The sequence below is a fragment of the Eptatretus burgeri genome, chromosome 18 (assembly GCF_056783735.1).
Source record: "Eptatretus burgeri isolate ZD-2024b chromosome 18, Ebu_testis_v1, whole genome shotgun sequence".
In the NCBI taxonomy this organism is placed as follows: Eukaryota; Metazoa; Chordata; class Myxini; order Myxiniformes; family Myxinidae; genus Eptatretus; species Eptatretus burgeri.
Genome location: NC_140978.1, coordinates 31741759 through 31752207, shown reverse-complemented (window position 1 = coordinate 31752207; position 10449 = coordinate 31741759). Strand labels below are relative to the sequence as shown.

Here is a 10449-nt window from a genome sequence, read left to right as displayed (position 1 = left end):
TCTGGGAGGAATTTTCAAAATCGGAGATGGTTACTGTCTGCGCGTGTCAGGTCAGGTTCGATCTGTGACCTGCTACAGGTACCATGTAAACCTGTACTAACCTGTTCCATGGTCGGGTTGTCGGCGACTAAACCGTCTCCCCCACCAGGTTTTCTGGTGAGGAGGGTGTTTGGATATGGACACCCAGCAGGATTAAAAACAAAACCTGTCAAAGGGCGGAGGAGCTCCTTGTGAGCCAACGGCCATCCATATCTAGTGCCCAACTGTGTCTGCGGACGTCCTCCTGCAGTTGGGTTACTTCTTATTAGGAGGTTGGTGGCAGGATTTGCACTCCAGCCACCGTAAAACGCTTCATTCCGCAAAACGCAAAAACGCAAAAAAATCTGAAAACCCACTCCGTGGGGAGTACCTCCCTGTGCAGCTTCCTTCGCAGGGCAGCTCACCGGATGATGGGATTGGGGCAAAGCCTTCGGGACCCCCAATCTTTGATAGGAGGGAAACCACGGGGTAACATCCCTGGGTCAGATTGCGGGAGAGTGTGTCGGAGTGGTGCTGAGGTGTCGTCCACCAGACGGCGGTCTCCTTGGGTTAACCTGAGGCGGTCCCTTCGGGTGGGTGCCTGGAATGTCCTATCCCTAAGAGAGGATGATCACCTGTCTCTGTTATCATCTGAGCTCAAGCGTTTGGACATCGGGATTGCAGCTCTCTCTGAGGTTCGGAGACCGGATTGCGGCGAGATAATGGTGGGTGGTTACACCTACTATTGGTCTGGTCGCTCTGATGGTTACCATACCCAAGGAGTTGCTGTAGCTGTGTCCAATAAGCTGACCCCAATGATAATTGAGGTAACACCGGTCAACGAGCGTATTATGAGATTAAGGATTCGTCACTCCTTAGGTGTCATTTCCCTGGTCTCTATTTATGCTCCGACTGAGGCGAGTGATCTCACCGTGAAGGATGCATTCTACGCCACACTCGAGTCTGTGGTTGATCAGTGCCCCAGACGAGATACACTTCTAGTCTTGGGGGATTTCAATGCATCGACTGGAACTGATAGGGATGGTTATGAGGTGTGTGTTGGTCCCCATGGGTCAGGAACTATGAACCAGAATAGCACTAAGTTTCTTGACTTTGCAAGAAGTCATGGACTTAGGGTGGCTGGTTCATGGTTTCAGCGCCCGCAAGCTCATCGCTGGACTTGGTATTCCAACGCTGGCGGTGTGGCAAAGGAGATTGACCATGTCCTCATTGACGGTCGTTGGAGGATGATCCAGAACTGCAGGGTCTACCGGAGTGCTCAGTTCCTCAATACTGACCACAGGCTTGTTGTAGCAACTCTAAAGCTGCACCTTAAATCCTGGAGAATGGTACCATCCCAGCCTAGGCTGGATGTTGCCAAGCTCAGGGATGAGAGAGTAGCTGAGGAGTTTGCGAACAGGCTGGAGTGGACACTTGGGGGGTCTGGGTGCTTTGGGGGTCCTGAAGAGTTGTGGAGCACCTTCAAGACCACCGTCATGATGTTGCCGGTGGATGCCTTGGAGTTCACCGCAGGGCAAAGAAGAATTTTGTCTCTCAAGGGACACTGGATACCATTGACCAGAGTCGCAGGGCCAGGCTGAATGGCAGAGCTGAGCTGTTCAGGGAGCTGAGGCGTAAAACTGTACGTGCACTGAGGGTGGACAGGGAGGCCTATGTGCGAGGAATCTGTGAGGGGGTAGAGCATCACCTGTGGACAGGTGATTCTCGTCCCGCTTACAGGGACCGCGCAGACATTCGTTCATCCAAGCCCATCCCTCGGAGCACTGCAGTTCGAGCAGAGAGTGGTAGGCTCTTGACAGAGGAGTCTGAAGTGAAGCCCGCTGGGCCGGTTACTTTGAGCGGTTGTACCAGGCTGATCCCCCAGCTGTCGAGTTGGACGTCAAGGGTGTTACAATCCCTGTTGCTGACCCTCGAATCAACTGTGGTCCACCATCGCTTGTGGAAACACGGGCTGCGGTGAACCAGTTGAAACGGGGCAAAGCTCCAGGGATCTGTGGCATCCATGCTGAACTTCTCAAGGCTGGTGGAAATCCTGCACTCGCGTCGTTGCATGCAGTTTTGTGCTCTGCCTGGAACACAGGCATCATCCCAACTGACTGGAAGAGGGGCCTTGTTGTCCCTCTCTGGAAAGGGAAGGGTGATCGCCAAGACTGCAACAACTACCGAGGGGTGACGCTGCTCTCAGTGCCGGGCAAGGTCTTTGCTCGGATAATTCTTGATAGGGTTCGCCACCATCTGCTTGAGCACCAGCGTCCAGAGCAGTCAGGCTTTACACCAAAGAGGTCAACGATTGACCGTATCCTTGCTCTTCGTGTCCTCACTGAACGCAGACGAGAGTTTCGGCAGGGGCTGCTTGCAGCCTATGTTGATCTCTGTAAAGCGTTCGATTCAGTGAATCGGGATGTCCTCTGGAGGATTCTTGGTCTTCGTGGGGTGCCACCGAAACTGATCGATCTGATGTCTGAACTCTACTCTGGTACTGAGAGTGCTGTGAAGTGTGGTGGTACCGCCTCTGACTTATTTCCAGTTGTTACTGGAGTTCGTCAGGGATGTGTACTTGCCCCCTACACTTTTCAGCACTTGTATGGACTGGATTTTTGGGAGGATGTCGGAGAGATCAAGTTGCGGTGCATCGTTTGGCAATGTCAAGATCTCGGACCTTGATTTTGCAGATGATGCAGTCATCTTTGCGGAGACTTTAGACATCCTCTTGGGGGCCCTCGAGGTGCTGAATGAGGAGTCGGAGCCGTTGGGATTACGGATTTCTTGGGTCAAAACAAAGATCCAGGCTTTCGGTGACATCTTGGATGCTGCTGTCCTGTCTGTGTCTGCTTGTGGTGAGGATGTTGAGGTCGTGGATAGATTCACTTACCTTGGCAGTGATATTCATGTCTCCGCAGGTTGTGAGCCGGAGGTCAATAGACGTCTGGGTCGGGCCTGGGGAGTCATGGATTCACTGGATCATGGGGTGTGGCGCTGCCGGTACCTGTGCGGGAGGACGAAAGTCCGAGTCTTCAGGTCCTTGGTACTTCCAGTCTTGCTCTATGGGTGCGAGACTTGGACTTTGACCAAGGATCTGAGACGGAGACTTAATTCCTTTGGTACCAGGTCTCTTCGGAGAATCCTTGGCTATCGCTGGTCGGATTTTGTGTCCAACGAGCGGTTGCTGAGAGAGACTCGGATGAGATTTGTTACCTGCATAGTCCGTGAGCGTCAGCTGCGGCTGTATGGACATGTGGCTCGTTTCCTGACGCTGATCCTGCTCACCAGATTCTCTCAGCGAGGGAGTCTCATGAGTGGAGGAGGCCAGTGGGCCGACCACGTGCCTCATGGTTGCAGCAGGTTGACCATCATCTCAAGGAGATGGGGATGGGCCTGGCATCTGCCTGGGGGATGGCCAGACGGAGGCCCCTGGAGTACCGGCGGAAAGTGGACGCAGCGACGTGCTGTTCTGGCACATGCTCCCATACCTGACCTGACCTGACATAACTTTTTTTCTGGGAGGAATTTTCAAAATCGGAGATGGTTACTGTCTGCGCAGGGTATTTTTACATACATATGCCAAGTTTCAGGAAGTTTCGTAGAAAACTGTAGGCTGTGAAACAAAAAAGTTCACAAGAAGAAGATGAAGAACAACATTGTGAGTTAGACCCAGATCCTCCATGAGGATCTAAAAATTATGAACGGATTCAGACGAAACTTGGTGGACAGGTGTTGGGTGTGTGGCAAGGACAAATTGATTGAATTTTGCTGAAGACCTGAATCCAGATCCAGTCAACAGAATTTTTGTAATTTTTATCAAGTGATTCTTCACCGAAAGACGTGGCCAAAAACGACACATATCATGATAATTGTAAAATTTATTGGGCCTGCTATGTTCTACTGGATCAGGCATTACGTGGCGGATGTATGTACTCTACCAAGAACTCTCCCAGTTTAGTGTGATTTCTCCTGAAGAGTTTCTATGGAGAGTTATTCGATGTTTGGACGGTGTACTGTCATTTTCCTTTTCAAGCAGGACTATAAAAAAACTCTCCTTGTTCAATTAGCTTCTCAGTGTGCTTTTTTTTATGAAATTGATCGTCGAAAGCACTTACTCGCACATGTAAGTCAATCCGAAGATCGACAGAATGCCAAATTCATATATCTTCCACAAACATGGTGAGACTCGGCTCTTTTACATGCAGGATCTGGATCCCCTTAAATACTAAACACCTGTACACATCCTCACATTGAGGGTGCCTTTTGAGAGCGTCTATCATGAACTTTTAAATATATTCGGACATTTGCTTTAGAGTTTCGAAAAGTTCACGTTACTATTTAAAGATTATTCCATTTATCATATTGTAATTTCGTAAATACATTATTTATTTCGTAAATACACTATATTTCGTAAATACACTATGACAGGTCTCGCTATTGGCTTAATCAAGGCACGTGGTGAAATATCGGGGTTTTTTTATTTTAATTTAAATTTTTTTTTTTTTAGCCGACAAAACCTTTAGGACGCTGCTCTTGGACACATTTGTCCTTTTTTAGGTTCTCGGTGTCAAGTTCATCGTTTGTCTCCTTCTTTGAGTTGTTTCAGTGATGGGAAATGAGCCGCAAACCCATCTCCACGTCTCTCACAAACAATGGTAGTTTTCACCCAAATGTGAGCACCTCTTCTGAAAGCAAGTTTGCTGCGTTTCCCTTTCCTTGCAGCTTTCTGCTAAGGCCATTTAAAAATGAGCTGATGTCCACCATGAAGTGAAATCTCTGGAACCACTTGAGGATCTGTAAGTTCTGCATATTTGTTCATGATGGGATTTTCGCTTCCATGTCCAGTGAGGATCCCAGGGCGTCGCTAACTTTTTCTTTATAAATGAGGGTTCGAATGGTAACCTAATCGAAGCAGTAATAATTGAGAACAAGATGGCGAAAAGAACCGCCTCATGGAGAGCAGGCTGTGCGTGGAGCACAACGTGTAAATGTTGCTCACAGAATTCGCCGCTAATCGAATGTATTTTTTCCTGTTTATCACTCCCAACGTTCTCAAGTATTATTTTATCCGTTCACGACGCTCACAAATTAATTTATGATGAGAAAAAGGGGGGGATTTTATCGATCAAGCTTGGAGCCGCATAATACGTCATGACGGAATTCCGTGTGATGATGCGGCGCGTTCGTGGTGATGATGCGGCGCGTTCGTGGTGATGATGCGGCACGTTCGTGGTGATGATGCGGCACGTTCGTGGTGATGATGCGGCGCGTTCGTGGTGGTGATGCGGCGCGTTCGTGGTGATGATGCGGCGCGTTCGTGGTGATGATGCGGCACGTTCGTGGTGATGATGCGGCGTGTTCGCGACGTGCGCGACGACGTCATACTACCGGCGACACCCTCCGTGACGTCAGAGCGACGTCGAATCCTGGATTCTCGAAGTTCCGTGAATTTGTTTTTAGTTCCGCTTCTTCGAAATAACTCACGGCGTGTTATCGCCGGTAACCGGGTCCATACTTGGGACATCGAACGCGCGTCGATGATTTTTGGAGTTTGATTCGGAGTGCGAGTTCAGGTACGTGAATGTGCTCGCTGTACGTTAATATTCCCGCTGCACTCATTTCTTCTTTGTGGTCAACTTGTCCCACCAATGTCGGGTTTTTATCCGCAGGCTCCGCGGGAAAAGTTTCTCACGACTTGCAGAAGCGAAGCGGACTCGAGTCCTGATAACACGGGGGGTAGTTTGATGCGAGACCTTCATGAAAGGCCCGGTGGGTGTGACGGGTCTGCAGGATGGCTGAATCGGTGGCCTCGTGGACATCCGTTGTGTAGTTGACATGCAGAACAAGAGAACCACCGAATAAAATAAAAAAAGACAACAATGTTGTTCCTAATCCTGTGTGACGCTGAACTTGGTTGGATGAAAGACCCGCTGTCTGAGTTCGGTGTCAGCAGGGGGTGCTGCATCTCTGAGCACAACATCCCATGCCCCATGTGTACGTACAGGGACATGACAGAAGTAAATAGACACCTTGGGTTTTAAATTTATTTATTTAACATTTCAAGAACATTTGATTCATTTTAATACAAACACTAGTATTTTGTAGATTTGCCATTTGCAGATTTCAATGATTTTACTCTTTCAGACGTAGAACTAACGACTTCTGAAATTTTTTTCTTGTGGGATTTCTGCCCAGGCGTCACACAAACGGTTTAGCAATTCTGCCCGTGATGTTGGTTTCCTGGAGTTTTTCCACACAGCTCGATCCAACATGACCCAGAGGTGTTCAATGGGATTCATGTCAGGAGACTGACTTGGCCATGGACGTCGCTTGATCCCATTTCTGTCCTGGCATTCTTTGGTCTTTTTTGCAGTGAGGCATGTAGCTCCATCTTCCATGAACAGTGTTGTTTTTGACCATCTGACCAGTGGAGAAGACAGGGAGACGTCCATCCTCAAGGATAGAAATGTATATCGTAGAGTTGATGTTGCCAACACACTCCACAAGCTCCAACCGACCAGCGCTCCAGATTGCTCCCCACACCGTCACTGAAAAACCACACTGTTCGACAGTTGGCTGCAATCGGTTCAAAGAGAACTCTTGACTGGGAAGTCTCCAAACCCATACACATCCACTGTCAGAAAAGTATGTAAATTTGTAAAGCTGCTTAATATACCATAACATGGCGTGCGTTTAAAACATGGGAATTATAAGTTTTTTTGTAGTATTGTTGTCTTAAAGGGTCTGCAGGATCTACAGATTCTTCGGGGTATTTGTGTCTTTTGGGTCCTCTGGGACTTTTGGGTCTTCTGTGTCCTTGGGAACTTTTGGGTCGTCGGGAACTTTTGGGTCCTTGGGACCTTTTTGGGTCCTCCAACTTTTGGGATTTTTGGAATTAACACCAGGTGGGGTTGACTCAGCCTGTCGTCCTTCTGAGGTCAGCAAAATGAGTTCCAGCTTGCTGGGATGATTGAGCCATTCGAGTATCCTGCGTCGGAGTGGCGACCCATCCAGTATTGTGTGCAATAGCTTTGGCACGAACTTTGCTGAGATTCTCCTTAAGCCCAAATTCTCAGTCACAATGGAATGAACGGATCCAATGCTGACGCCCGCCTCGTCTGCAAGTTCTCTGATCGTGATTCGACGTTCCTGCATCAGCAGGGTCCTCACTTGGTCAATGACGATCTCATTTTGGGATGCTGAGGGCCGACCAGAACGTGCTTCACTTTCCACTGATGTGCGACCATCTTTGAAGCGGTTGTACCACTCTTTTATCTGTGTGGTGCCCATTGCATCATTCCCGAAGACCTGTTGAATCTTGCGGATCGTTTCCACTTGGGAATCACCAAGCTTTACACAAAATTTGATGCAGTAGCGTTTTTCAAGTTTTTCCGTCATTTTGTCAAAAACGAAAATCTACGGCGCTCACTTTCACTTCCTCACTCATCGGCGGTTTGTCGGCGACTGACAGCTTCTGTAGGCAGGAAAATATTCACTATATGGATTAGGATCGCCTACATACATACACCAAACCACGCCTCCCGAGCTTCATTTGTTTACGCACGAAAAATTTAGGTTGGATACTTTTTGAACACACCTCGTGTATGTAGCATAATATAAACATGGCTTTGGAAAAGCAATGGGTGTTCTAGAATCGTGGGGCATAGACAGTTTTCTTGATCAGCTATTCAAGTTCTTCCATCAAACGGCATCACGTAAAGAGGACTACTCCCAAATTCAAGCTTTGATGGAGGTGGAGAACCATGTTCTTCTACGCTATGTTAGCAATCGATGGTTGAGCATTGGCCCTGTATTGGAAAGAGTGATAGAGCAATGGGAAAGTTTGGTTGAGTACTTCACTGTCTTCCTCCCAAAAGAAAATGTGAAGCTGCTTATCTCTAGTCAGAGATACAAAGACGTGAGAAAACAGCTGTTTGACCTGACCCTGCTCAGATTGCACTTCTTGTAGTACCTTACCAGTGCATTTAATGGGTTCCTCACTCTTTTCCAGTCTCAAGACCACTCATACATGTCCTTTATTCAGAGCTCCCAGATCTCTTGAAGAACATACTTAAGAAATTTCTGAAATGTGAAGTCATAAAAGACAAAGAAGGCCAAGATTTGCTTGCTACTGACATTATGAAGAAGGACCTGATGTTATCGAATGACCGCATTGCCATTGGTGAATCAACAAGACAGATTCTGCCAAAGAAGAACATCACTCCATTGGATAAAGTTGGTTTCTTCTCAGATGTCAAGGATGCATATGCTGCTGTCGCAAAGCATTTGATTAATCGCCTTCCACTGGACAATTCTTTGCCGAGGCGATTACGTTTCTTACATCCACTGATGAGACAGCAGGAGAAAGCAATGGATTCTATCAAAGCAGCTGCCCGGAAATTTCCTCATATCTTTTCTGATAAAGACATAGATCAAATTGGTGATGAATGGATGCTTTACCAGGCTGAGAATGAAATCAATGAATCCTGGTTCATGGAGGAAGGAGGCTCGTATCAGAGAGTTGATAGATATTGGGCCAGAGTGCTGGATGTGAAGACCTCGACTGGCAAAGAGAAGTACCCCATTCTTGGACAGTTTGTGAAAGTTGTTTTGGCCATATCACATGGACAGGCTGATGTTGAAAGGGGTTTTTCACTGAACAAATATACAGTCACTTCACAGAGAACCCATCTGAGTGAAAATGCTGTGAATGGTTTGAGAACCATAAAAGATGCGGTGACCCATAACGGAAAGGGTGAATCATGCCAAGTTCCAGTTACCAAATCGATGCTGGAGAGTGTGCGCCAAGCACATAGGAAATACAAAGCAGATAGAGATGCAAAACAGGAGATGGAGAAACAGAAGCTAAAAAAAGAAGCTGAGGAAAAAAAAGAGGATAAAAAAACTCAGGGAACAGAAGAACAGACTTCAACTGGACCTGAAAACAGCTGATAAACTTGTGGCTGAAGCGAATGAACGTCTGAAGAAAGCTCTGGCATCAAAATCTCAAAGAATGGTAGAAATTTGTGCAGCTCAGGCCCTCCTTGAATCAGGACATAATAAGCTGTCACAAACCAATTCCAGCTTGGAAAAATTGGAAAAAAAACTCAGTGCAGAAAAAGAAAATTGTAATGTGGGTGATCAGTGTGATCTGCCTCTCAGGTCAGGGTGATGGTGTTTGTGGTGATGGGAAATAAATGGAAACAGTCCTAATGTATTATATGTTTGAAGGAGTTAATCTGTTAAATCATAAACCATGTAAATAAGTTTCATTGTAATAAAGTTTGTTCATGGGTGCTATGATGACTTTGCTTTGTTCAGCCATTGAACCTGGCATCATGTATGGTATCACATTTATATATTATGTTCTTTTGCATATGAATAGGGCTATTTTCACTTTGTAGCATTAAAGCCCTCACCGAAGTAAGACAGATTTATTTTCACATGTTATTTATAATTCAATGCTCGGGAAATGATTTTATGATTTTTTTTTCTCCATAATAGTAATACTGTTTATATTTTATGTTCTAAAGCCCACTTGGCACTGATAGTTGTACTCCAGAATGTAACCAGTTTGAGTTATAACATCTTAAATAAAAAACTAAAGTGTTTTGAAAGTCCAATATTAATGTGTTATATTTGCATAGTGTACACTCCTGAATTTGTGCATTTTAATTAAGATTACATATACTGTTATACACTGAAACGTACAATAGTATAAAGGCTTTCATCAATGCTAACCTAATCATGAGGTATACATGATATTTATGCAACCAGAGGCTATACATGTACTAAGTAAGATGATGTAACCATACAGACACTATATTGCTTCATGTAGTAGTTATTATGTATATTTTTTAATTGAAATAGGTGGATATAGGATGTTTATTGCTTATAATATTGATACCATACAATCTGAGCACCCTTATTAGTTTGATAGCTTTAACCTCATTCAAATTTTGAAATCCCACATTTTCCCACAAAAAATCCCACATTTTTTTTGGCAGCCACTGGGCACACTGTATAAGCAGCATGTGTCATGTGGGGTGACCAGGTCTGAATCTGAGTTGTTGATCTGAGATGAGGCAGTTGAAGAAAAGGAATGATTTTATGTCACCTGCGATGATGGATTCCTTGACCTTGCTGATGATTGGAAATAAGCTGGCTGATTGGTCTGTCATTAAGGGGATCCATTTTTGCACCTTTTTAATGTAATGCTGTGATGTTAGCGGATTTCCAAGGATATGGAAGATGACATATGATAAATGCCAGAGAGAGAGGAAGAGCAGATTTTTCTCTGCAAGAGCAGCAGAGCAGATTTTTAGGACAGGTGAGCTGATGCCCTCAGGTCCAGTTGCAGAATAAGTTGAGGGATGCCAGAACCTTTTCCCTCTTTTCAGGTGCAAAAGACAGAATTCAGGAGCAGTT

General features: G+C 46.0%; 1 protein-coding gene across 3 annotated transcripts in view; it reads left to right on the top strand.

The window, feature by feature from the left end:
- The first annotated feature begins 5223 nt into the window (after positions 1-5223).
- Positions 5224-10449, top strand: part of LOC147008825 (uncharacterized) — a 43853-nt gene continuing 38627 nt past the window's right edge. Inside the window, exons 1-2 of one of the 3 annotated variants that reach the window (XM_085864224.1) lie at positions 5224-5594; positions 5691-9115. In XM_085864224.1, the coding sequence (XP_085720350.1) occupies positions 8161-8973 (813 nt within the window). In that variant the 5' untranslated portion in view covers positions 5224-5594; positions 5691-8160 and the 3' untranslated portion in view covers positions 8974-9115. Of the gene's footprint in view, positions 5595-5690; positions 9116-10449 lie in introns of those variants that run through there. The other 2 variants (XM_085864225.1, XM_085864226.1) reach the window with 2 other exon arrangements.